Source organism: Zootoca vivipara, chromosome 1 (assembly GCF_963506605.1).
Source record: "Zootoca vivipara chromosome 1, rZooViv1.1, whole genome shotgun sequence".
Classification (NCBI taxonomy): Eukaryota; Metazoa; Chordata; class Lepidosauria; order Squamata; family Lacertidae; genus Zootoca; species Zootoca vivipara.
In genome coordinates this window covers 103,042,006-103,068,650 of record NC_083276.1, presented here as the reverse complement: position 1 = coordinate 103,068,650, position 26,645 = coordinate 103,042,006, and the positions used below count along the sequence as shown (strand labels likewise).

The following is a 26,645-nucleotide window of genomic DNA, read 5'->3' as shown; positions in this document are numbered from 1 at the left end:
CTTCCACTCCTCACTTTTCTGCACTGGACCAAAATATTAGTAGGGCTGGAGATGTTTGAAACAATGTATAATGTATTCATTCATTCATTCATTCATTGCATTTGTCCCCCCTCTTCCCCACTACTTTCATATGCAGGTTGTGTACAAGGATGACTTAACATGGCTGAAGGGAATTGGATGCTATGTCTGGGACACACCTCAAATCCTGCACGCTAAGAAGTCTTATGATCTTCAGAGTCAAGTAAGCAAATGGATCTAGCCTAATACAGGGATGGTGGTGCTGGTGCTGGAACTGGGAACCATGTCTCTCTAGAAGGTTTCTTTATTTGATCAGTTAGGGGTTTGCACCATTTCCCATTCATAGAGGTGCTAAAGAATATTGGGTAGCAGGATTAGGAAAGGTGTCTGCCTCAGGCCTCAGAGAGCTCTTTTCAATCAGAGTCATAGTCCTAGACCATGAACTACATGGTCCTGACTCAGTATAAGACAAGTCCTTGGAATTGTTGGAATTTCCCAACAACAATGCAGGCATAAATACATTAAAATATGGCAGCGGCCATCTTTCCTTCCAGAGAATAAAGCACGCCACTGTACTTAAAACAGTAGTTAGCTTCCTTGAAAGTGCTAAGTGCACTAACTAACATTTAAAAAGACACACATCTGATTAGTAGCATGTTGCTATATTAAGGCGATTTATTCCCCATATCTGCCAAAGGGACCTCGAAGAAACCAAAGAAGGAATCCCATTGCTACACAGTATGTTTAGAGTTGCTAAATAATCCGGTGTAGCTGTTCTCTGTTCTAATGCCTTCTTTTTGCCTTGGTTTCACAGTTGCTCTACACAAAAGCAGGAAAAGACAATTTACAGAACTACGGTGTGGTTATGGACACTCCAGTTTATTTAACTGCTATCGAGAGTGGTATCAATGCTAGCGACGTGAGTCATTCTCCTCCTTTCCTTTGCCCTGGTTCATTCTCTTCCCTTCCCTTTAATTGCAAAGGGAACTACAGTAATGACTGAATTTGCCTTCGATTATAGGTGAAATACAAAGAACAATACCATAAAACTAAGGACCAATATACCACAGTTCTGGAAACAGTTGATCATGATAGGATTCAGAACCTCAAGCACCTTTTCAGTAGTGTGAGTGTTTAAACTTTCTTTTCAGGGGCTAATGAGATGGGCTGTTTTTGGGTGGTGGTTTATCTTGGAATTCTTTTAGCTATTAGTACCTGGGTATGCTATCTAATATTTATTTCTTCCCTTCACATGGTGTCAGCGTGGCTTAACCCAAAGTACGGAGCAACAATGCAGAGTGCTGTACACAGATTAGAACTATTTCAATTAAAATTCACAGTACCCAAGTCTCTGATTAACACCATATTGCTACTGCTGTCTGAGGACCCAGCAAAAGGGGAATGTTTTCACCTGATGTTGGAACCCAGCATGACTTGGGACTAGCATACCTGGCTTTACATCCCTACAATCTGGCATGTCTCTTGAAATTGCCACCTGTGGCTAATCACAATACACTTAGGAGAAACTGAAGTTTTTCAGCTCTGCTCCAAAAATTATGGAACTTCCCCATCCTGAAGAATGACAGACCAAGCCTGAGCTTGATGTTTAGTGTTGAAATTTCTTTCCTTTTGGGTTGACTCTAAAGCAGCTCAAAATATTTGGGCTTGTCTACACCAGAGCAAAATATGGATTGGTACCTTCCTGTCCCCATTAATAATAAGGGCATCTACATGACATCTTCAGCATCCCAACATTTCCCCAGATCTCCCTGGCCCCCCTTTAAATGTGGGATTTTTGAATCCTTGGATTTCAGCGTTTCCCAGGATCAGAAAGCCCCACCTTTAAAGAAGAGGAGAACACTGAGCTGGGGAAGATGTCCTGTAGACACTCCTACGTTAATGGGGAGACAGGGAGGTGCTCCAGTGTGGACAAGGCTTTAGTTTATAGTAGCACATATAGACTGCAGTGCTTTGATTCTCGCCTCTACAGAACCTGTACAAGGACGCCTGGGATAAAGTGAAGGCCACTGGTTTCACATTGCCTCCTGATGCTGTGCCGTTTGTCCGTGCCAAACAACTGAAGCACAATGCCAGTATTGTAAGTGTACCCAAGCAACACATTCCTAAAGGTGTCGTTCAAATGATGTATCATTCTAAATAACATTTTCTTTTTCCACATAGGTAAAGTATCGAGAGGAGTATGATCGGTTTAAAGCACTTTACACTCTACCCAGAGGGGTTCAGGATGATCCCAACACTGCCAGATGCCTAAGGGTTGGCAAGTTGAATATTGATGTAAGGTTTATTTTTTTATATAACATCTAATAAGAAAAGTGCCGTCTTACACTTTTTTAATCAGATTGTTTCTGTTAATAGCTGGCTTTAGATACTGAAAGGCTATGTTATTTAGCACCCCTCACTTCCCCAAGAGATGGGAGCATAGCTGCCAAGTTCTCCCTTTTTTTAAGGGAAATTCCCTTATGCTGAATAGGCTTCCTTGCGAGAAAAGGGAAAACTTGGCAGCTATGGATGGGAGTGCAATGGGAGTGCTACAGGATTTAGTGTTCATTGGAACAGAGCACGCTGGGGACTTATGGTGCCCAGAGGAGAACTTATTGGAAGCAATAGACTGCCATAGTGGTCACCCCAACCGCGAGTCATGCATCAGATTCACGAAGACAGCAACTGCTTAGATTTCTGTAGCCTCCTGCAGGTTGCTTCTTGCCTAGGCGTAGTTCAGCAGAAGAACTTCCAACTCTGTCTGACTCTTCTAACTGCTCAAACTGCAACACCATAGTTTTCTGCCCCTCTATTTAGTAATGGGCGACACACCTTCTATGGGCTGGAAAAAGTAATTTCAATTCATTACCTGTACCCATTCAGGGAATGTCAGCTAATCATTGCAGGTACCAGATAATCAGCTTAAGAAAGGGTAATATACCCAGGAGCTATAACAATATGTTCATATAGGTCACCTTCATTCACACAAGTGCATGTAGATCACTAAGGCCAAACTAAATGTACAGGTACATAGAGTTCCATAGTGTGACATCAATGGCAATTTTTCTTCCCACCCCCTGCCTTGCAGTCCATTCCAAGCTCTAAATCTGCTGCTGGCGTTCTCCCAACCCTCCAGAGCAGGTTTTGAAGGCATATGGAGAGCTGCAGGTGGGAGGAGAAATCTATTCTTTTAGTGGTATCTGTTCTAAAAGAAGGCAGGTGCCATTGGATTTCATTATGGGTTGCCTTTTCCCCGTTCTTACGGAAGGAAAAACCTGGGATTCTGAGCAGAAGAATGGCTGGAACCAAAAGGGTCAAGCAGGCACTCCCCTCTGCTGTTTTCCTCCTTAGAGTTATCGTTTCCTGTGATGTCATGCTTGTGCCAGATTGTCACCCTTCGCATGGTTTAATATCTTATTTATATTTCCCCCCGTTATTAGAAGCTTCCCATTACTGTTGTTGTTTAGTCGTTTAGTCGTGTCCGACTCTTCGTGACCCCATGGACCAGAGCACGCCAGGCACTCCTATTATTATTAAAAAATACTGGAAGCTAATATTCTGGTCTACTCAGATACGACTTCATGAATTGTTTGTTAGTTGTTAGCTAACTCCTGGGATTGTAATTTGTTTTAGACTGTTTTTAATATATATATATTTTTAAGTGGTTGTAACCTGCTGTGGGATCTTGGGATGAAGGGTGGGTAAGAAGAAATAATAATTGTAATAATAATAATAATAATAATAATAATAATAATAATAATAATAATTCTATTTTACTCTAGCGCTTATATAGAGAAGTCTATGAAAAGAACAAGGCTAAAATCCATATTGCACCAGACATGGTGGAGATAGTGTCAGCTAAGAGCACTCAGAAGAAAGTCAGTGAAATCGATTATCGCATCCGTCTCCATGAATGGGCCAACATCCCAGATCTTCATGCCAATGCTCTTGCTCGGAAAGTCAACGACCAGCTGAGTGATGTAAGTCTGCAAATGATACCAGGTCTGCCTTTGGAAAAACTATTATATTTGCACATGACAGGAAATGGAGCATTAATGGTGTGAAAAACTACATCTTACAGGCTTACAGGCTGTGTTCATTGCCTCTCGACCGGCGTCAGTCCCCCCCCCCCTTTTGGTGGATGCAGGAGATGCTTGCCTTCAAAGGGACAATTAATTGGGCTTTTAACGGACAGAGAACCTTTTCAGGGTTTCAATCTGGAAGTTTTTGCAGCAAACGTTTTCAGTTTTTCATGCGTCTGCTGTATGTGTGCAGACAGACAGATATTTGAATCAAACTGACCATAATATAAGTCGTATTACTAGGACTAAATAGGAACTGGCTGAAAAGCAGGAATCTGAGAAAACAGTGGGTGGCTGAAGAAAGGAGTACTTAGAAAACTGAACAACATAATGGCAGCCAATGGGAACTAATGCTAACGCTCTAAGCTGGTTTCTGTTAGGTAGCAAAGTTTCGATCATGATTAAATTACTTGATTTGTGTATAATGAATGTTTGCTGTGTAATTCTCACTCTTCTCTATTTTTAATCCAATACCTTAGATTGTGTACAAAGATGACCTCAACTGGCTCAAAGGCATAGGTTGCTTTGTCTGGGACACCCCTGAAATTCTCCATGCCAAACATGCTTATGACCTTCGTGATGATGTGAGTACAACTGATGATAGCAAATTGCTTTGTACTGAAGCTTCCTTCCTGGCTCTCCTTCAAGCTCCTCTTACAGCTCTTTTGGGGGCATTAGTAGGTTGAATCGAAAGCTGTCTGCTTCCTGCTTCATGTATTTTATATTGGACTGCACATTTCTCAGTCAGCCTTGCACACTTTTGCCACTCAGTAAAACATACATAATACAACAGCCTGCTATTTGTTTTTGTTTTAATTTTTTTGCTGTGGTCTTCCTACTAAAAAAGCAGAAGTACCACTGCTTTAACAATAAACCTAATTACCTCCTCTGAATTCAGGTGAGTTAAGAATACACACATCTCTTTTCCCCTCTCTTCAACTTCCTTTGATATTTTTTTTAAAAATTGCTAATTAACTGAAAGCAGAATACAATAGTCAGCTGATAAGGCAAGACTGAAACAATGTGGCAGCCTTATTATTGTTGTTGTTATAATTACTGCTTCTTCTTCTTGGAGTTTTACTTCAGCCTCTTGGGAAGCTGGAGGAGAGGCTCTTATTTTAGGACAGCTGCCAGGTATAGCTGGTATATTTGAGGAGTGGTTGATTGGAGTGCCTTAAGAAAAGCTGCCGAATGGGTGGGACATTTGACAAAGTCTGTGGTGGGAATGAGAAAGAGAAGGTTCAGGTGCTTTCTCTCTCTTTCTCGTAGTTGAAATACAAGTCAAAGGCCAAGAAAATGGAGAGCAACTACACCGTAGTCACCGACACACCTCTCTATGTTCAGAATGTCCAGAGTGGCATGAATCTGAGTGAGGTAAGGCTCTCCATTTCTGTTCACCGCAGCTTCATCGTAATATTTGTTCCTCCCCCTCCCCCATTTCAATTATGCTCTCATTAACAAAAGCAGCAGTGCCTTAGTAAAGCACATCACACCAGCCAACTAGTTAGTAGGCTATGTATCCTGTTCAGAGATAGTTCAGAGATTCAGTCAGCATTCATAGCCATTTCCTCCCTCCCCCCGCCCCTATTCACCAGATCCAGTTTACAGTTGTAAGCAGGTTCCTATTTTATTTGTGGTTTTATTATTTAGTTATTTATTGCATTGATGGCTCACCTTTTTCTCTGAGGGACTCAAAGGTGGTGTACTCGGCTCTCACTTTCCCCCCTTTAATCCTCACAATACCCCTGTGGTTGGATGGTGCCTTCCTCTACTCCAGCATTCAAGTTTTTAATGTGTAATATTTTATTATGGTCTTATACAGGCATCCCCAAACTTCAGCCCTCCAGATGTTTTGGACTACAATTCCCATCATCCCTGACCACTGGTCCTGTTAGCTAGGGATCATGGGAGTTGTAGGCCAAAACATCTGGAGGGCCGCAGTTTGGGGGTGCCTGGTCTTATATATGCTGGAAGCTGCCCAGAGTGGCTGGGGCAACCCACCCAGTCAGATGGGCAGGGTACAAATTACTGTTACTGTTACTACTGGGGCTACCTTTGAAGGTGACCCGGAGGCTACCCTGGGGCTACCTTTGAAGGTGACTGGGAGCGGCCGCCGAGATCACATAACACCAGTCCTGAAAGACCTACATTGGCCCCCCTGCACATTTCCGAGCACAATTCAAAGTGTTGGTGCTGACCTTTAAAGCCCTAAACGGCCTCGGTCCAGTATACCTGAAGGAGCGTCTCCACCCCCATTGTTCTACCCGGACACTGAGGTCCAGCGCCGAGGGCCTTCTGGCGGTTCCCTCACTGCAAGAAGCCAAGTTACAGGGAACCAGGCAGAGGGCCTTCTCGGTAGTAGCACCCACCCTGTGGAACGCCCTCCCACCAGAGGTCGAAGAGAACAACAATTACCAGACCTTTAGAAGGCATCTTAAGGCAGCCCTGTTTAGGGAAGCTTTTAATGTTTGATGGATTTCTGTATTTTAATGCTTTGTTGGAAGCTGGGGTATAAATAATATATTATTATTATTACTACTAATACTACTACTACTGGTACTTTGCCTTCTCCCGATGTATGCCCAGCCCATATTCAGCGCATAAGCTTTTGCTGTATCACTCAGCATCAGTTTTACATTTTCTATGTTCCTTAGGCCGTTTACCGTCATGACTATGTGCACAATGTCAAAGGGAAATACACTTCAACAGATAAGACGGTGGATTTGGAGCGGGCAACTCATGCTTACAGGATACAGAATGAAGTAAGTGCTGGGGCTGGAGCTACCCCCAGATTTTTGCTGCTTTGTGGGTGGGGTTCAAGTGCATACTCAAAACTTCAAGTTGAGCAATTATTGGTGCTATTGTGCAACAAATCCATTACAACATCCACAACCACCACCCAAGACCTTTTGTGGAAAGGAAAGCAACAGGAAGTATGGGATAGCGCACCACTTGACACAATATCATATAACCACCCCCAAGCAAATGAGCATGAATGATCAATACCTAATTGTGAGGGAATGTATTCACAGTGTTGCACTTCATCGCAAAATCAGCATTTAAACATTGTCATGAATTTTCTTTTTTCTTTTTTTGGCAGGGTCTCTACCGAAAAGCTGGCTGGCATGCACTTCCCACTGGATACAAACTCCCACCAGATACCCCTGGTTTCAAGCATGCTAAACATGCCCAATACCTTGGCAGTTATGTGAGTGGTGGATTATTTTTTAACTCATGCTACTATTCCAAATAAATATAGTTGCATAAATAAATAGATACTTGTTCAGTTACAAAAATTGTGGTTGCAATATTATACTTATTGAAAACATGACCATATAAATTTTATATTACTTTATAGAAATGGGAAAATGCAAAAAAAAACCATAGGATCTTGGGGGTGTTAATAAGGCAAGAAAGGGAATGGGGAGGTATCAGGAAATGGGCAATAGGGCTTAACTACAATCCTAGATACCTTAAAAGGTATGTATGTATGTATGTATGTATGTATGTATGTATGTATGTATGTATTCATGTTCTGCTAAATGGTATGACTTCATTTTTAGGTTCTATTATAAACAGCTATTGTGTCTAAAATACATACCTTTCTGAAATTTTGTTGTATGATTTCAGCTGAAATACAAGGAAGTCTATGAACACATCAAGGATAAAGGTTACAATTTTGGACCCAAAGCTGTTCCATTTGTAAACATAAGGAAAGTCAACAAAATTCTCAATGAGGTAATGCGAATAGTATTCAAGGAAACTGGTACTTGATTATGCAAAAATAAATAAATAAGATCATTGTTGGAATCTTATGCAACTCATTATAAAACCGTGGTATGATTTTGTCATACACCCAGGACCCTATGTTCTGTAAAATGTCTTCATAAGCATGTAGGTTTTTTATAGTTAATGACTTAAATGTAAATATAGTTTGAACGATGACTCTCCCCTAATTATAAATGTTTGTTATTGGGGTATGTAATGAAAAGGGCACGCTTACACAGATCCCGTGAGGTCAAGTGTGAAACACTCTTTGGTTCCTTCTTCATGGGCAATGCTGCTACAACTTTCCTGATTCACTACCTGGGTCTGGGTGGAAAGAGATACAGACTTATGGTAGTTGTATTCTCCCTTCTGAGGTCAGTATATTTCCAGGCTCCTGCCTTGTTACAGGTGGTCAGTGTCCAATTCTCATTGAAATCTTAGAACTTGGCCAAACTAGCCAAGCAATGTGAACAGCGAAGATCCTATAACTAGGCAAAAACTTAACCAATTTGCACCAGAGTGCAAATTAAAGGAGCATACTTATCAGTAAAAGAAATAAGAAGTTGTTTTGCAAGAAAGAAAACAAACGTTCACCGTCGAGGGTAGACTTTGCAGCACAATCCTACACATGTCTGCTCAGAAGTAAGTCCTACTGAGTTCAATGGGGCTTACTCCCAAGAAATTCCTGTTGCAGTTCAAACCTCCTTTGCACTGGGGGATTGGATTGGGCTGAGATATCCCTCTACTCAGTTCTGCCGGCCTCCATTCATGGAGTGGTGGTGCAGAGCAGCATGTTCTGCCTACTGAATGGGCAGGTGAGCAGAAGTACTGCCTGCAGGATTCCCAACAGTGGTAGGCAGGCCATGGAATTCTAGATCAGGATGTATTTTTTTTTATTGGTTTCAGTACCATGTGCAAGAACTCCTTCTCTTTTGTTACAGAGGCTCTATAGGGAAGTATATCACAAAAACAAGGATAAGATTCACACCACGCCCGACACACCTGAAATTCGCCAAGTGAAAACGAACCAGGAATCCATCAGTGATGTATGACTCTCTTATACATTTAAAAATAAATAAACAGATAAATTCCAGTAATGTTTGATGTGATGAAAAAAAAATCACCCTAATTCTCCATCCGCCCCCTTTGTTTTTGTATCTCAGCTGATCTACAAGACTGACTTCTTCAAGATGCAGGGGCACATGATTTCCTTGCCATATACTCCGGAGACGATACATAACCGTTACGTTGGAGAGATTACAAGTGATGTAAGCTTTTGGACTTAGTAGCATTAGTGGCTCAATTCCTACTCTTTATTTAGTCCGTCCCCCCCCCCCCCCCCGTGTGTATCTCATGCACACATTCTATATTCTTTATCATCTTTTCTTTGCCATCTTTTAAAACTATTTAGTTATTGCATAATTATTCAAAACACTATGATTATAACACAGAATATGGTGGTTTATTTATGTAATAGATATGATATTGCATCCTTATTGTTGTTTGGCAGGTTAAATATAAAACTGATCTGCAGTGGCTGAGAGGCCTGGGCTGCTTCCTCTATGATACTCCTGATATGGTCCGTGCTCGGCATTTGCGCAAGCTCTGGGTATGTTTCTTTTTCCATGACCATCTCTGTTGGATGACTCCTTGATTTTTTGCTGACAAACAATCAAGAGGTGAAACACTGCAATTTTCAAGTGTTTCTTTTTGTTGTTTGTTTGATTTAGTAAGTGATACCTTTTTATATTTAAAAGTGAGGTTCTTTCCCACTATAAACTGTGAACTGTACTATGTTGGGCATGAGATCAGACTAGGGAATGCCATCCAAATTTTATGTGTGGTCATTAGATATGCTGTGGACATTGTTCTTGGAAATGAAGCCCTATCCTTGGTTCGATGTGTTGGGTCACTTTATCCCACAGCAGTCCTTTGTCATAAAGTTCATTAGTAGCTAAAAGTGCCACCCCATCACTGACGCTGTTCACACATCACGGTAAGACATAAACACTTTGCTGTGCTTTGCTCCACAATTCCTGGCTTCCTGTTACATCCAAATCAGGGTTCATGGTTTGTTTTGTTCCCAAGAAACCATGGTCTCTAGCCAAGGCTTGTTCTTGGCTTACTGATTGTGCTTTTTTGGAACAAAACAAAACAATGATCTCTGGAATTATGGTTTGTTATCTCCTAGCACAAGCCAGGAGGAGTGAGCAAGAGCAAAGGCGGCTTGATTTGGGTTGTGCATAGTAAGCAGGCTTGCCATGGTGTCTGAACATGGACAGTGTCCTTTGCAAGTAGCAAGTGTGTGCAATCAGTGAACCCAACACCTGCAAACTACATGTGACTTGCGCCCATTCCTGTGTTGGTTTCTGCTAGTACAGCTGGACTAACAGAACCAGTGTGTGTGCCAAATCATGAGCTACAGTTTCAAATGTGTGTGCTGATTAGTATTCTCTTCCATAGCACACCTCCCCCACTTCCTTCCCGTTTATAGCTATAGAGTCACTTTGAGAAGCAGATGTATCAGAGGCAGATTTAGGGGAGAGCTATCAGTATGGTAGCATGGGGTGCCACAGCTATTATGTAGAATGGAAGGTGAGAAGTAGGGGCATGTGAAATTTGGGCATCCCACAGGGTGCCACTGAAATTTGAGGCCCCAAGGTTTGCTACTAGATGTATGGGTGCATATTTTAAGATACTGTTGCTCTGTGTAGTGACTTGGCTCTAATGTTTTCTACAGAAGCCACCCTAATGTGTTTGAATGGATGTTACGTTATGGCCCACTTACAAAGCAACTAAAGTGATGTTTTATGTTGTGCTGCTAACCTGTACTTTGCAAAGATTCTTGTGGAGTTATAGCAAGGGGCTGTGACTTCATTAGTCTTCTTTGTTAGGATTCAATTCAAAGTTTTATTGTTGAGCTGATGGAGACTGCACATTCTTTTGATGCAAGCACATTTCTTTTTCAGTCTAATTACGTCTACACTGAAGCTGCAAAGAAGTCACAAGATAAATATCGTGTGGTTCTGGACACTCCAGTGTACAGGACCGTTCAGGAGCTGAAGACCCATTTGAGTGATGTAAGTTTGGTGTTCTTTAACCCTTCTGCACTGAAACGTTTTAAAGTGGATTTAAAGGGATGCTTGGATCATTTTAAGTGTGCTTCTACGGCACCTGCTCTAAAGTAGACTTGCAGATGAAGAGAAGCGTGATGGAGGTTCTTTGCCAAGAGACCACGGTTAAGGTTCATGCTATGCAGAATATTTAGGCTGAACTAGTTTTACAGCCAGCAGCAGCATATAGAATCATAGGATCGTAGAACTGCAAAGTTGGAAGTAATCACGAGGACCATCTAGTCCACCCCCTACAATGCAGGAATCTTTCACTCAACATGGGGCTCAAACCCACAACCCTGAGAGTAAGAGTCTCATGCTTTACTGACTGAGCTGTGTGAGGTGGAGGGTGTGTGTGTGGAGCTGCAAGCACCCACTAGCAGTGCTGCCACTTGCTGGGATGGGAATAGGGCAGTGAGAAGCAGCAGTGATGTCAAGGGAGCTCCAAGTTAATAATGTAAGAACATAAGAAGAACCTGCTGGATCAGGCCAATGGCTCATCAAGACTAGCATCCTGTTCTCACAGTGGCCAACTAGGTACCTGTGGGGAACCCGCACAAGAACACCAAGCTATCGAAACAATATCTTGTATACAGCACTTTATAGACTTTTCAAATAGCTGTCATAAAGCACTTGTGGAGGGTGAAAGTCTTCTAATCCCACTGGGTGATATTCAACTCGGATACACTCAGAGTTGAACCACAGAAAGTAATGGATGTGGCTATGTTAGATCCAGAAATTGCAATGGTCTGCTTTCACAGTAAAATTGACAATGGGGTGTGATAAGCTTATGCTGGTTCAGGTAGCGGTAAGGACAGAGTCTGTCAGTCAACCATATCAAGACTTCATTCAGCTCACTGTCAGCTTATTAACACTTCTGCTGTAAGGTTGGCTACGGAAGACGAAAGTGCGTTGTTTCTCTTTCTAGCTTGTGTACAGAGCCGCAGGCAAGGAGCAAAAGACCAAGTACACATCTATCCTCGATACACCAGATATCAACAGAGCCAAGAGAGGGCAAAAACTACAGAGTAAGGTAAGAACCATTACTGAACAGAAATGAAGCTGGATAGCACATGCAGAATTCTCATTCAATTATGCACAACCCTTTCTAAATATTTTCTGGGGCGTCTGATACAAAGCAATCTGCACTTGCACATTCATTATGCAAGCTGTCTTTGTGATAGCACCATATCCTTAACAAATGTTTCCACCCAAATTAGTAAATATTGATAGGTAATCAATATGTGCATAAACCTCCATTGCACCGGGGGTGGGGGGTGGGGAATGGACGAATTTGTCAGCTTTGGTTTCTGTCTGTTTCTCATATTTTCAAGCTTAAGTCCATTTCTCTTGACACATATGTATTTGCAATGTTGAGCCTGGGTTTAAATAACATGCGGAGCCAAACTGTGTCTTGGCTTACAGCAGCCACAGGAACAGAAGAGGAGCAATGCAATTGCAGTCTCCTCTCTGGGAACCTGCATGCCTATGTGTGTTGAGCTAAGCCATGGTTTGGTTTAGTGCTGGGTGTGAATTGGCCCAATATTTGGTAGGAAAACTCCATTGCAGAATCCAGGGAAGTGCTGCTTTCAAAGGATAGCTGTCTTTGGCTTTGTGTAGAGAGATTTAGTTAATTTCACTTAAAAATACTAACTGAACTGAATTTCTCCCCCAACACTAACTGTAATATTATTGAAACCACAACAAAACATAACTCTGGCAGGGTTCTCCAATCTTCTTCTAACGTTGTCAAAATAATAAGGCAGCGGTGGCCAAACTTGGCCCTCCAGCTGTTTTGGGACTACAACTCCCATCATCCCTAGCTAACAGGACCAGTGGCCAGGGATGATGGGAAATGTAGTCCCAAAACAGCTGGAGGGCCGCTCTTCATTTCCAATATGGAATGAAGAACTTGCCAGATCTTGTATGGTCTCCTACTGGAGCTTATGCCATGTGACTGCAGCACCAACTACCGCTGTTGAATCTGTTCAGCACATCAAAATGGATATATTCAGAGCTCTTCCTCCTCCCATCAATATGTGCTTTGAAACTGTGTGGATACAATTACAAATCATTTCCTGTCCTTTGTCATAGCCTAGATTGTTTCCTGTGCTTTGTAATTGTCCCCATTACCTAGTAGATTATTCAGGGTGTCTGCCACCTCCAGGAATGTTATTTGTCTTAGTTGGGAAAGAGATAAAAATACTGTTATACAATGCAGCGAGGATGGTGGGTACAGAAGCATCAAGGGTGAAGGGCTGGGAAACCAACTTTTAAATTCATATTAAATTTGAATTAAACGGATGTTAAAATTTTGAAAATCAATAAAAATTAATTAGCAAAAAATAAAGTTGGAGGGGCCGTGGCTCAGTGATAGAGCACATTTTTTGCGTGCAGAAGCTCTCGGGTCCGCTCGTCAGCATCGTTCATTAAATGGTCTAAAGATAACAGGGCAATAAAGAATTTATTCTTGAGACCTCAGAGAGGTGCTGCCAGTCAGAATGGATATACTGAATCAAGAAGAAAAGCACACTGATTCAGTTTGCAAAAAGCAGTGAGTGAAGGACTGAATCACTTATATCCAAGGCCTCTTGTGTGTATGGAACATAATTTGACAATTTATGGTTCTTCCCTTTCTCCAGTACTTGTACACTGAACTTGCAACCAAGGAAAGACCCCATCACCATGCTGGGGATAAGACAGTGGCCTTGAAACTTGCTAAGCATGTGAAGGACTTCGTCAGTGAGGTAAGACTGAGCACCTTTCCTACTCTTCTTTTTATTACTATGGCAAACAGACTGCACACTTCAGACCATTAAAGTCTAGGCAATGAGTTTGGCAAACACATTCAATGCAGTATATCAAAACCGATTTTCAGGATCTTTGTTAAATATGCTACTCATGCGTGTTAAGCCACAATCTAGCTTTGTTTTTATTCGTTTCCTTCTTGCCTGTTTAATTATCAGTTTCTTCTATACTGTTCCTTTCCTGGGGTGGCGTTTAAGTGAGAGGCTATCTGGCATATGTAATTGGATTCAGTGGCGGAGCAAGCTGATTGGGCGCTTGGGGCAGCGTGTGTGCCCTGTGCCCAGGGGTGGGGCCAGCCGGACAGGGTGCTCCATGGGGCCTCCGAGGAGTCTGCCTGCCTCATCCCACTCAGCTGCCCTACAGCTGAGGGGGAGGCAATGGGCGGACCGTTTGGGGCAGTGTGGAACCTGCAGGCGCTCAAGCCACCGTATCACTCCCAGAAGAGACATGTGGTGAGTGCTGCCCGGCATTTTGTCACCCCCCCTCAGTGGTGACACCTGGGGCGGACTGTCCCCACTCCACCCCCCTTCCTCTGCCCCTGATTGGGCAGTTCCCATCATTCTTGACTGCTAGCCATGCTGTCTGGGGCTGGTGAGAGCTGTAGCCCCAAACAACTGGATGGCACCTCATTGGAGAAGGCTGAATTAGGCAAGCATCACAGAGGAGGGAAGGGCACACATGGAAATGGCAGGGAGATTTGTCTGCAGATTAGGGCGCCGTGCTTTGCAATTTGCCAGAGAATATACCAGCAGCAAGCCTCTAGCTGACTTTAATGGAAGGAAAAACAAATCGTCAGCATGATGAAGAAAATTTACTTTAGTTAACTCCTCCATCAGAGTGTCTTTTTAAGTGCCCAGTTGCATGCAGTTAATGCTGTATCGCACGAGCACCTTGGTGTTCTTATTTTTTTCTTCCATTCCCTCTGCTTAATTTAGAAAAAATACAAATCCCAATATGAGAAGCTGAAGCACAAGTATGTAAGTGTCGCTGACACACCAATCCTGATTAGAGCTAAGAAGGCCTACTTGAATGCCAGTGATGTAAGTATCTGATGAAAATGGGATGGTTTGGTTTTTTGATGTGGTCTAAATCCGAATGTAGAGTAATGTTCAGGCAAGTTCTGTGAACTGAACCTGAAACCAGTGGGAATTCTTCCAAATCATTTACTTATTTGGATTATTCTCTAGCTCTGTATGGCTTATATACTCATGGTGCATTTTTTTAAAAAATATGGGCGTTCTGACATTCATATGGAGTCTATTTCTCAATGCCTGTGAAATCTTATATACCAGCATAAAACAAATAATACATAAAAAGTCTATATAAATCTGTTTTGACACAAGATTGTTGGGGTAAAAATCAACATCAGACTATTTTGTTCAGTCCTCCTCTCCTCTTCCTGGGCACTAGGCTGTGGGTTCTCTCGATGCTCCAAGGCAGATTTAGGAGAGGTGGGGGTCATGCAAGAGGAGGGGGAAAGCCCCACTGAACTGGTGTGAGTCCTTGCACTAGGTTAGTTGAGTCTGGCTTCTTGGGTTTTAGCCAGCTAAAACATACTCAGAATAGACTCACTAAAACCAATGGACTTTAGTCATGTTCGCTGGTTTCAGTGGGTCTGCTCTGAGCATGTTTCAGCTGGATGCAACCCTTTCTGTCCACATGGATACTTTTGAGTACGATTGTGTTGGCAGCAGAGAAAGAATGAAGAAATTGGGGAGGGTGGAAGTTAGATAACATGGTTTCTTGAACTGGACTCTTGTCTTGAAATAGATAGGAGAAAATGCAAAACTCTGGTTATAATCGAAAGTTAAATAAATGAAAGCTATATTTAAATGGGGAGTAGGATTTACATTTACATTTACAAGGAGCACCATGGAGTAAGCTAGGATTGCTTGGCTGTTTATAATATCCATAAAGTGGACGTGATGGTCTGCTTTTTTTCCACCTGTCTATTACAACCTCTGAGGAAAATGTGAAAATAATGTTTGCTGCATTTTTAAACTGATGCCTTCCTCCTTATTTTTTTGTTTTGTTTTTATCAGTTGCGCTACAAAGAGACATTTGAGAAAGCAAAGGGTAAATACCACACAGTGAAAGATGCCTTGGATATTGTGTATCACCGCAAGGTCACTGACGATATCAGCAAAGTATGTATATTGGATATATATGCATATTCCTGAGTAATATGCTGCTTTTGATAACTGTAAAATACAATAGATGTACAGTGGTCCCTCGACTTATGAACTTAATTCGTTCCGAATACACATTCGTAGGTTGAAAAGTTCGTAAGTCGAAAAGCAGTTTCCCATAGGGAAAAAAATATTCGGAAAAATCCGTAAGTCGAGGAAACCGCATTTAAAACCGCCAACGGTTTTCCGTTCGGATGTTGAAAAATTTGTAAGCGTGTGGCCATTTTCCAAGTTCGTAAGTCGAAAACTTTGGATGTCGAGTAATTCGTAAGTCGAGGGGCCACTGTACCTTATTTACATATACTATGGGGCACTGCTTATTCTCTCTCTCCACTACTTCAGACTCAGAGCCAGTGTGGTGTAGTGGTTAAGAGCGGTAGACTTGTAATCTGGGGAACCGGGTTCGCGTCTCCGCTCCTCCACATGCAGCTGCTGGGTGACCTTGGGCTAGTCACACTTCTCTGAAGTCTCTCAGCCTCACTCACCTTACAGAGTGTTTGTTGTGGGGGAGGAAGGGAAAGGAGAATGTTAGCCGCTTTGAGACTCCTTTGGGTAGTGATAAAGTGGAATATCAGATCCAAACTCCTCTTCTTCTTCTTCTTCTTCTTCTTCTTCTTCTTCTTCTTCTTCTTCTTCTTCTTCTTCTTCTTCTTCTTCTTCTTCTTCTTCTTCTTCTTCTTCTTCTTCTTCTTTACCTCCCCTTTTCCTATATAATGTAAGTACCCCTGGTTATGCCTCTGGTGGATGTGATTCCTTTCAGAGAGAAAGCAGGGATGACCTCAGGTCCAACCCCTGTTCTATAAGACCTTCTAGTCTACTTGACACCTGGTCCTCCTAACACAAAGCCTCAGCTAATTCTGGCCCACTCTGCCTCTTTTTATGTTTTGTAGCATTTGTTTCCCTTATACTTTGTGCTTTGGCCCCATTCTCCACCTGAGCTTCTGTCATACTGCCACCTCTTCTGACTGTTTCACCATGTGCTATATGGACTGGCCAGAAATTCCTACATGCATTAAGCTCTGTTGTCTATATAAAATGGTGTAGCTGTGCCAGGACATTCTGTCTTCAAACCTAAATCCACTTATTGGGAAGCAAGTCCCACTGAATTTTAGAAAGCAAGTCCCATGGCCTCCTTGAAGCTCATTTAGGAGAAGGGCAGGATAGAAGTTTAACAGATAAATAACACAATGGGAGTTGCTTCTCTTAGTACGCGTGTATAGGATTGCACCATCACTGTTGTCAACCTTGTAACATCAGGTGATTAGTGTGTTGCTTATTTTAAAAATAAATGTTTTTTGGTAGGTGAAATACAAAGAAAACTACATGAGTCAATTAGGAATCTGGAGATCTATCCCAGATCGACCAGACCATTTCCACCACCGTGCCGTCACCGATGCAGTCAGTGATGTGAGTGTGGATCAACTTTGACACTTGGGTATTGCATGCTGACAGCCTTCCAAAGCAATAGGCTGCAATGTGTTACTTGAGGGGAGCAAAATGCGTTGAGAAAAGTGATTAATAGTTTTCTGCTTCAGCTGACATTTCCCTGCCTCCCTTTTGGGTACAGGTAGGTAGCCGTGTTGGTCTGGATCGAAGTAAAATAAAAAAAATTCCTTCAGTAGCACCTTAAAGACCAACTAAGTTTTTATTTTGGTATGAGCTTTCGTGTGCATGCACACTTCTTCAGATACCCTTTTGTCCCTTTTGGGGACAAGCTCTCCTGGATAGTTGAACTGGATTCTGAATTTAAACTTCACTTCTACCAACAATAGCTAAGCCACATAATGAGGAGCAGCTAACAGCAATTCAGTTTTCCTTGTTTAAAAGCAGATAGGTTGAAAGGAGGATTGGGTGGGAATCTAGCGATTTGCTCAAGCAGAAGGCATATTTCACTTGCACAAAGAGAAGTTCTGCTCCCTCCCTTGTCCATATTCAGCTACTAACTCTTAGATGTAGCTTTTCTTTTTCTATGGGAGGTGTGAGCAGCTGATACAGAAATAAGCATGAAAGCCCCATGGTCTTTCTTGGTGTTTTTTTGGGGGGGGGGGGTCTTTATGTTGTTGTTATAGCTTTTAAAGGCCATTGTTCTGCAAAATGCAAATATTTAAAAACTGATCTAGCCTTACATTGATCTAGCTGAGAATACCCATTGATACCTATGGCCATGATGGTTGAAACAACAACAATAAACACTGCCCATTTATACTATCATCCCCTCCCCCAATTTAATTTGTAGGGAATTTAATTCAGTCAAATCTATTGCTATTGACAGAAATGCCCACATTTGGAATCAATTAGAAACAGCACATACTCTACTATAACACACAGTCTGTATACTTAGATCATTACGATCCTAAATATACACATGATCCCATGCCTGAGATTTTTCTAGTAAATAACATTTTTTGTGCTCTCCTGTAATTGTCTCATGTTGTGGTAAACATTGTTATTTTGCTTTTACAGTTTAAATATAAGGAAGATTTAACGTGGCTCAGAGGCATTGGCTGTTATGCATGGGATACTCCCGATCTTCTTCTTGCAGGAAAGAATAAGACGTTGTACAGTCCGGTATGTGTGGTTCTATATTGCCTGGTAGCTTAAAGAGGGTGATTTCTCTCTGTCTTTTCTCCAACTTGCTCCGCACACATACATTCAATTTTGTATTTATTTGAGGTGAGGCACTGCATGTAGGGATGGATGCATGCAAATACAGACAAGAAGTTTGAGATCATGTTTATAAAGCAGTTCTTCACCCAAGCACTGCTCTGCTCAGAACAAACAAGATTAGTCATTTGTTTTAACTCTCCACAGCCAACCTAAGCACACACAGCTTGACTGAACTGCCCAATAACTGCAAAGGTGAAAAATCATTGGTATGATAACATATAGGGTATTAAGTGCCCAGCTTTGTGGGAATATCTACTCAGGCTCCACTGAAACGAAGGGCAACAGTGCAAGATCACACATTACTTTAAGTATATGTATATACTTCAAGTATATACATAACAAGATACGATTGCTGGCACCTCGTTTTTTTAAAAAAAGCACCGTGAAAAGCCCACTGTGCCATCTATTTTTGGAGGTGCTATTTACACATCAGCATATCCTTTTATAAATAAGGGATGGTGTCATTTCCCTGGTGCCTGAGTCTATCCTCTACTAAGTCTGAACTGTTCTCTGCTGCAATCCTATGCTTTCCTACCTAGGAGTGATCTCCACTGAATATTAGTTCTGAGCAAATCTGTATAAGATTGTACTGTTTATGTAATTACCAACATAATGAGCTTTAGCAGGTTTTTGGAACACTGTATCATATTCCAGTTTTGCAGTGCCATGCAGACCGGCGCTGTCAGATAAACAAATGCAGTTACAGCAACAAATCAGTAAATCTCACACTTACTGACATGATAATTACATGAAGTAATTGCAATATTTCTTTCACGCCTTTACACCTGATTGATTTTTTAATGTATGCTTTTGGTGTTTAGTTTTTTTTAAATAAAAAATTTGTCTTTTATGCCCTTCTAGTGTAAATACAAGGAGTCATTTGAGAAGATAAAGTCCAAGTTCAAGTATGTTGCTGATAGTCCAATTAATAGGCATTTTAAGTATGCTACTCAGCTGGTGAATGAGGTAAGTAGAACTACAGGCTTCTGCATTACAATTCCATTTAAATTTGTTAGACAAAGTAAGTAAGAAAGAGAATCTAGGACTGCAAATTCCATTACATGGGATATATTTCTGAGTAAACAGCCCAGAAGGCTACTTTATATTTCTCCATGGTGGTGCATAGGACTTGATTTTTCCTCTTCTTGGAACTATAGATTTTCATGTCATGTTTTCAGATTTCCAAGTCCTGTGCAGCAGGAGGAGAAGTCACTGAAAATGTTTCCCCTCCCTGTTCTTTTACACCAATTGAATTCTACCCAGTGTGTTAAGTATGACTAAGTCTGTGCTAGATTGTGGGGATGAAGGTGGCGCTGTGGTCTAAACCACTGAGCCTCTTGGGCTTGCCGATTGGAAGGTTGGCAGTTCAAATCCCCGCGATGGAGTGAGCTCCCTTTGCTCTGTCCCAGCTCCTGCCAACCTAGCAGTTCGAAAGCACGCCAGTGCAAGTAGATAAATAGGTACTGCTGTGGCAGGAAGGTAAACAGCGTTTCTGTGCACTCTGGCTTTAGTCATTGTGTCTCGTTGCACCAGAAGCGGTTTAGTCATGCTGGCCATACGACCCGGAAAGCTGGACAAACGCTCTCAGCCTGAAAGTGAGATGAACGCCGCAACCCCATAGTCACTTTTGACTGGACTTAACTGTCCAGGGGTCCTTTACCTTTACCTTTTACCTAGATTGTGGTCTTTACACATAGTGCTCTTTTTTTCTTTACACATTTTTATTGTGTTTTTTAAAATACAAATACAAGAACAAGAACCATTTAAAACTTATCCAACAGTACATCTTAATGGTGTTTGTTCTATCCATTGACTTTAGACATAAAATTACATAGCACTATTTCAGAATGATAAATAGTAGCTATGTCCCAATCTACACTATATGCAGAACTATGTATTATAGCATGTGCACATATTTTATACTAAATTTATGCAAGTAATAAATGCATAGAGTTAGAACTATAACTAAATGGAGGGTGGAGGTGCAGGATTTACAGGGCTGATATCTTTTAGTGTTGTACATTTAAGGCTGCAACCCTTTACGCGATTACTTAGGAGTAAGACCCACCAGCAAGTTTTACATTTCAGTAATACTTGAACTGTATAAGCTATTGCAGGTCTGTGTTTTCCATTGCCTATATCCGTTCTCCTTTTTATTGTGTTACTCTTTAAGTGGGTGGATTTGTTTAATGGGTAGCTGATGGGTTTTTGAATTGATCTCAATGTATCTTTGTGCCTCCACTTTTTTACTTTGCTACTGTTCGATGTGAACAGAAATTGTACAAATCTGATTATGAGAAGAAGAAGGATAAGTATTCCCTTGTGGTGGATGACCCTAGAACCTTGCTGGCCAAATTGGGAGGCGAACTAAGCAGTCAGGTACTGTGACAGAGCTGGCCAGAACATCCAGAATCTGGCTATTGTCACTCTTGGATGACCACTTCTTTACCTGCCTGAAATGCCTGCAGTCAATGATGTCATAGGTTTTGCCTATGATATTGACAAAGGTTTCCCCTCTGTTTGTATCTGGAACTATCTATACTTTGCCACCCAAAACAGCACAACAGCGTTTTGAGTGAGCCTGTCTGTACTTTGCCACCCAAAACAGCATAGCAGCTTTTTGAGTGAGCCTATTCATACTTTGTGATCTCATAAACTATGCACCAATGTACTGTCAAAATCACTCTACCAAATGTCAGTCGAGTTGCAAAGATAACCTAAGAAATGAATGAACTCTGCGCCATTTAGCTCAAAGGCAAAAATGTGCTACAAGGAAAATGGCGTGGAAACTAGATTATTGCATAATGATGGCATTGTAATACTCTCGTTTTTCCATTTTTAAAATTCAGTTCTGTGTCTGTTGATTCTGCTGCCCTTGGTGAATGCTGTTCATTGGTGCAGTTCTGAGAATACATAAGTATCCCAAAGGCCTAAATCTCATTGTTCTGGGATCTAGAGCTTTTTTTGGTAGTTCTTTGTCTTCATAAGTCTTTTTTGTGCTTCGTTGCTGTTTGCATGCACAGAAAAAATATAAGGCTAGTGCCAAGTTGTTCCTGCAACATGGATGTAATGAAATTCTGCGACCAGATATGCTGACAGCATTGTACAACACAATTCAGGAGAGCCAGGTAAGTGTGCATAGGATTGTAGGCTTCTTGTTACAAAATTGGACTTAAGTTACCTTGTGGATCCATGAAAAGCTCCAATACCAGGTGCATTAGATAGTATTCAAACTCCAGAGGTTGGGATTCACAATCAAATTAATATGCAAGTATTTGGACATGAAATGGTAAAGTTCAGTTGAGCAGGAGACCCTCTTTGTCTGCAGCAAAATAAGTAAAGATTAGGGTGCCAGGCTGTTCTTAAGCACATTCACTTAAAAGTAACTTGCATTGAAATCAATGAAATTTATTTGCATGGAGGTATGATTAGGTTTGGAATGCCAGCCACCTTCAAGCAAAATGCACCAGCTTTACTATGCCACAGACTGGGTTCTCTGTATCCAACCTATACAAATGTCTTCTTACTTATGGTACTGATCACCAAGCCCTGCTTAGCGCATTCTTGCCATTATTTTGTATGTGTTGCCATTCCTTGTCCATGCATTTCTTCCCCCTCTTTTATGCATGCTCTGTGTTGCCTTGCATGCTTTGTATTTGCATGCGGTGAAAATGAAGCAACATTTTAAAAGTTGCTCCTTTTTTTGCATTGTTCTTAGACAACTGCTAAGGCTTCCCGATTTTTTTTATAAGCTAGAAACCAAGATTTCCAGCTGCACAGAACGTTCTGCAGTTCTCCATTTCCCCATGAATACATTTCATTACTTCGTATATTTTAAGTCATCAGCATAATCAACAGTAACACATTTCAAAGCCTCCCCACCCCCACGCTACAATTGAAATGCTGATCGGGTGCATGGTCAACCAAAGCTATATTACTGTTGTATGAAGAGACTAGCCAAAGGTACAAATCAACTCAGTAAACTTTACCAGTCACTACAGTTCTGCCATCCACACTCATAAACTGGTAGAACCTCATTCATCTCAGTAGACTTTGTGGGCTCGACTGAGCAGGGGGGAAAACCCTTCTTAAACACGTTTTAAAATGCTTACTCACCCACTCTTCTTATTCGGGTAAGTGGCTCCTTTGATTTCTTAGTGCGATCGTAGAGTTTGGGGTTTTATCCACTAGCGGCAAACCCTGCTAGTTTAGTTCCTTTATTGATTGTGTTTGCTTCCGGCCCTGGGAAGGATGCATAGGATTATCCCATTTCCCCCCCCTCACATCAAGTCTGTGGGATAAGTTAAAGGTGATGACTTGCCAAAGGCCAACCCTGGAACCACATAGCTGAAGGGTGTTTAGCTATAAGCTCCCATGTCCAAATCTAGCTCTCCAGCCACTGCCCCACACTTGACCTGTTTTGAAGTCAGCGTAACCAAAAGCAAGCTTAACTCTGGCATTTCCATCGTGTGGGCTTGGCTCCCCCCACGTACACAGTTTCGGTTGACTTCTATGACAGCTGCTGGAACAGGCAGGCTAAGGCTAGGTCTCTTCTTAAAATGTGCATTTGTGGCAGGGTGTTGTTGTTGTTTTGCTGTCATTCCCCACCATTCACTGCTGCTTTTTTTTTAAAAAAAAATCCACAGTACAAATACAAACAGCTGTATGAAAAGCAGAAGGACAAGTTTACATCGATCGTGGATACTCCGGAACACCTGAGGACAACCAAAGTCAATAAGCAAATCAGTGATGTAAGTGTGGAAATGGTCATGAGCAATGGGGGGGGGCGGTATGGTGTCTTTCTGGACTAATCTTTGTGTGACAAGGATGGGGATAGCCAGGGTTTTTCTTAGGACTGAGGGGATGGGAGAGTAAGAGAAACCCAGCTTGCCAGTTTGGGGATAGGGCTGGTGGAACTGTGAAGCTAAGGGAAACAGCAACAAGGACTGGAAACAGCAACAAGGACTGTCTGTCTAAAAATGCTCAGGCAAATGAGTAAGCTTGGGAACTCCAGCAACCACCAACTGCTTAGTGCAGTCTCCCCCAGCCTGGTGCCCCCCGGAAGCTGCTGGACTACAACTCCCATCATCTCTCACTATTGGCCATGCTGGCTGAGGTCAATGGGAGTTGCAGTCTGACAACATCTGGGATGCACCGTGTTACAGAAGACGGATGTATTGTGTGGCTTGGGGGTACATGGGACAGTTCCACACCCATCCCACTCTTCTTCCAAGTGGCGAAATTGGCTTTGTCTAATTTATCCCAACAACCCTGTAAGGTAGGTTCGGCTGAGAAACAGTGACTAACCCAAAAATTGGTCAATTACCTATGGTGGGATTTGAGCCTGGCGTCTTCCTTATACTAGCCACTATCCTCCTACACCACCCTATCCATGTTTCCATCCACAATATGCCTTCTCTCCATTGTAGATAGGAAGCCACTGGCTGGGCACAAGTAGCACACCCACATGTGAGAGGTTACATACTTAGTGTAAGAAACCATGCTTTCTCCATTGCTCTTCCTACTCTTCAAAGCATATGTTAGGAAAGTGGAAAACTTACCAGGAGGATGCGCTCATGCAGACTTTTGAGTAAAAAGCAGGTCCAGATAAGATAAGTGCCAATGGTTGGAAGGGTTGCAGTCCAAGCCCGATAGCCATGATTATGATCAGGCATCTTCCCCGACCACTGGTCCTGTTAGCTAGGGATCATGGGAGTTGTAGTCCAAAACATCTGGAGGGCCGAAGTTTGGGGATGCCTGATTATGATCCTAAACGCTTAGCACATCATCCCTCCCTCTACCACTTCCACCTGCCAAAGCAGAACATCCCAATGCTGCCTGTGTAGAGAGTGCTCAGATCGTGAAGGTGAAAACTGCCTAGCTGATTTCCTACTTGAGCGCAGCAATCAAACATGCAGTTTTTCACCTGGGCAAGACTGTGTGTACCTGGGCAGCATTTGGACATCCCGTCCCCACGTTTACAGGTAGAGGACAGCTCACTAGGAGATGGGGAGGAACTGTGTGCTTCCTCATACACATTGAGGGTGGGTTAAGGGTAGAAGAACGTAAGAAGAAGCCCACCAGATCAGGTCAAAAGGGCCATCACGGTCCAGCATCCTGGCCAACCAGCTGTGGAATCCACAAGCCGGACCAGCTTAGAGGTGCACTGGGTGGGTAAGGTTCTGACTGGGGAGATATATCCTCCAATCCAATGCTGTTCAACACATCAGTGGGAAACCCATGGGAGTGAATGGGAATGAGGATGGAGCAGCCCTTCTCCAGTTCCTTCAGATAGTCTAAGGTAAATTACAACAATACATATCTGTTCACTTTGGGTATTTTAAAAATAAATAAATTAAAATGCTATTTCTAATGACTGCTTGTACTTAACTTGGCCCTTTCTTGCTGCCAGATCCTCTACAGACTGGAATATAACAAGGCCAAACCAAAGGGATATACCACAATCCATGATACTCCCATGTTACTCCACGTACGGAAGGTCAAGGACAGAGTAAGCGACGTAAGTAAACAATATCATTTACCTTGCTGGAGCCAATGGGATAGGACATGACCCAGCTCATTGCCTCCAGCATCCCTACTCGCAAATCTATACTTCAGGAGAGACCAATCATTCTATATAAACTGTATCTAGCAAAGTTCCAAATTCATTTTTGGCTCATTAGTCTGTAAGGTGATATATATTAGATTTTGTTTGCGTCACTATAAAAGCTAAGCCTTGGACTATTTAAATATCATTCTTTATTTTCGACATAGCTCACATTTCAAAGCAGTGTTTATAAGTATGGTTATTTGCTATAAGCCAATACTTGTTGAAACAATAGATTCATGGTAGGAGAATGAATGAATGAATTTATTAATGAATTTTCTCATTACAAATTAGTTTAATTTACACATTAGTTACCACTCAGATTGCTTACCTTTTTTATGGGGATTAAGAGAAAGACCCGTAGGCTTACGTATTATGGGTTGGTACTAGATTTTGCTTCCACCAGCAGGAGCAGACTCTCCCATTTGGCAGAAGACCGGAAGTGACATTTGCCAAATCTCTGTTTCTCTTCTGCAGCTCCTAACACAACCCTCATGCAATTCTGGTGGGCTGGGGGAATCTTCTGGAACAGTGTGGGAGCTGCCAGTGGAGGAGGATACTTTGATGCAGCGGAGGTGGTTCTCTTAGGGCAAATGGGGCTCCACTGCTCAGATGTTGCTAAATTCAGTGCCTCCTTCAGTACCAGGGCAGATTAACACAATTATCCCCTGGGGTGATTTCTGTTTAGCTGTGCAAAGAGACGTGCAACGTTAACCTTCTTGTTGTTCCAACAGCTGAAATACAAAGAAGTCTATCAACAGAATAAGTCTCACTGCAACGTTGTATCGGATTCTGTTCATATCAAAGCTGCCAAGCAGGCCTACAAAGTAAACAGCAATGTGAGTCCAGTGCTATTGTTGCCGGTGACTAAGCCTTACAAGGGAAACTGAGGGAGTAGGGCTCCCTCCCAGGTCCCACTCATCTGAGGCCTCTTTCGGTGCCTAATTTCCATATGCTTACAGAAACTCCTAGCCGGATCGGATGAGGTGGTGCATCTCATGCCAACTTTAGATATGTGTGGGATAGAGAAATGTCCACCCCCGTCCCCTTGGGCAGAGTACAAATTGTAGGTGGTGCAAATTCCCAGCTTCCTGAAAGAGCCATGTACGAGCAAACATCCTTTTTAACATGCTGTATTCCTGACAGCTAAAAAAATGGGTCGTTCCCAACATAAAACCCCTTTGTCTTTTTCCTTTTAAGGCTATGCCTTTTCCCATGCTTGTTCCACAGCAGCACAAGCAGAGCTAAAATTCTGTAGAAGAGCGAGAAAAAGGCAGATATGGATGGAAAAGTAAAAAGTGACAGACCTGTTTGTCTGTAGCGTTGTACAGTCCGCAAGCCATGGCAAACATATCCCACTCATATTGTGGTTTGGGGTTTTTTTGCGCTCCCA

The 26,645-nt window shown here is 42.2% G+C and overlaps 1 protein-coding gene across 48 annotated transcripts in view; it reads left to right on the top strand.

Moving 5' to 3' along the window:
* NEB (nebulin) overlaps positions 1 to 26,645 on the top strand; it is a 165,752-nt gene that overhangs the window by 99,177 nt on the left and 39,930 nt on the right. For 43 of the 48 annotated variants that reach the window (XM_060279796.1, XM_060279737.1, XM_060279741.1 and 40 more), the window contains 26 exons: positions 137 to 241; positions 833 to 937; positions 1,040 to 1,144; positions 2,009 to 2,116; positions 2,200 to 2,313; positions 3,801 to 3,998; positions 4,580 to 4,684; positions 5,370 to 5,474; positions 6,755 to 6,862; positions 7,201 to 7,308; positions 7,731 to 7,838; positions 8,810 to 8,914; positions 9,032 to 9,136; positions 9,379 to 9,477; positions 10,838 to 10,948; positions 11,910 to 12,014; positions 13,624 to 13,728; positions 14,725 to 14,829; positions 15,832 to 15,936; positions 17,281 to 17,385; positions 18,442 to 18,546; positions 19,507 to 19,611; positions 20,920 to 21,024; positions 23,292 to 23,396; positions 25,058 to 25,165; positions 25,987 to 26,091. In XM_060279796.1, coding sequence (XP_060135779.1) covers positions 137 to 241; positions 833 to 937; positions 1,040 to 1,144; positions 2,009 to 2,116; positions 2,200 to 2,313; positions 3,801 to 3,998; positions 4,580 to 4,684; positions 5,370 to 5,474; positions 6,755 to 6,862; positions 7,201 to 7,308; positions 7,731 to 7,838; positions 8,810 to 8,914; positions 9,032 to 9,136; positions 9,379 to 9,477; positions 10,838 to 10,948; positions 11,910 to 12,014; positions 13,624 to 13,728; positions 14,725 to 14,829; positions 15,832 to 15,936; positions 17,281 to 17,385; positions 18,442 to 18,546; positions 19,507 to 19,611; positions 20,920 to 21,024; positions 23,292 to 23,396; positions 25,058 to 25,165; positions 25,987 to 26,091 — 2,847 coding nt within the window. Of the gene's footprint in view, positions 1 to 136; positions 242 to 832; positions 938 to 1,039; positions 1,145 to 2,008; positions 2,117 to 2,199; positions 2,314 to 3,800; positions 3,999 to 4,579; positions 4,685 to 5,369; positions 5,475 to 6,754; positions 6,863 to 7,200; positions 7,309 to 7,730; positions 7,839 to 8,809; positions 8,915 to 9,031; positions 9,137 to 9,378; positions 9,478 to 10,837; positions 10,949 to 11,909; positions 12,015 to 13,623; positions 13,729 to 14,724; positions 14,830 to 15,831; positions 15,937 to 17,280; positions 17,386 to 18,441; positions 18,547 to 19,506; positions 19,612 to 20,919; positions 21,025 to 21,668; positions 21,774 to 23,291; positions 23,397 to 25,057; positions 25,166 to 25,986; positions 26,092 to 26,645 lie in introns of all 48 variants that reach the window. The other 5 variants (XM_060279866.1, XM_060279768.1, XM_035131587.2 and 2 more) reach the window with 1 other exon arrangement.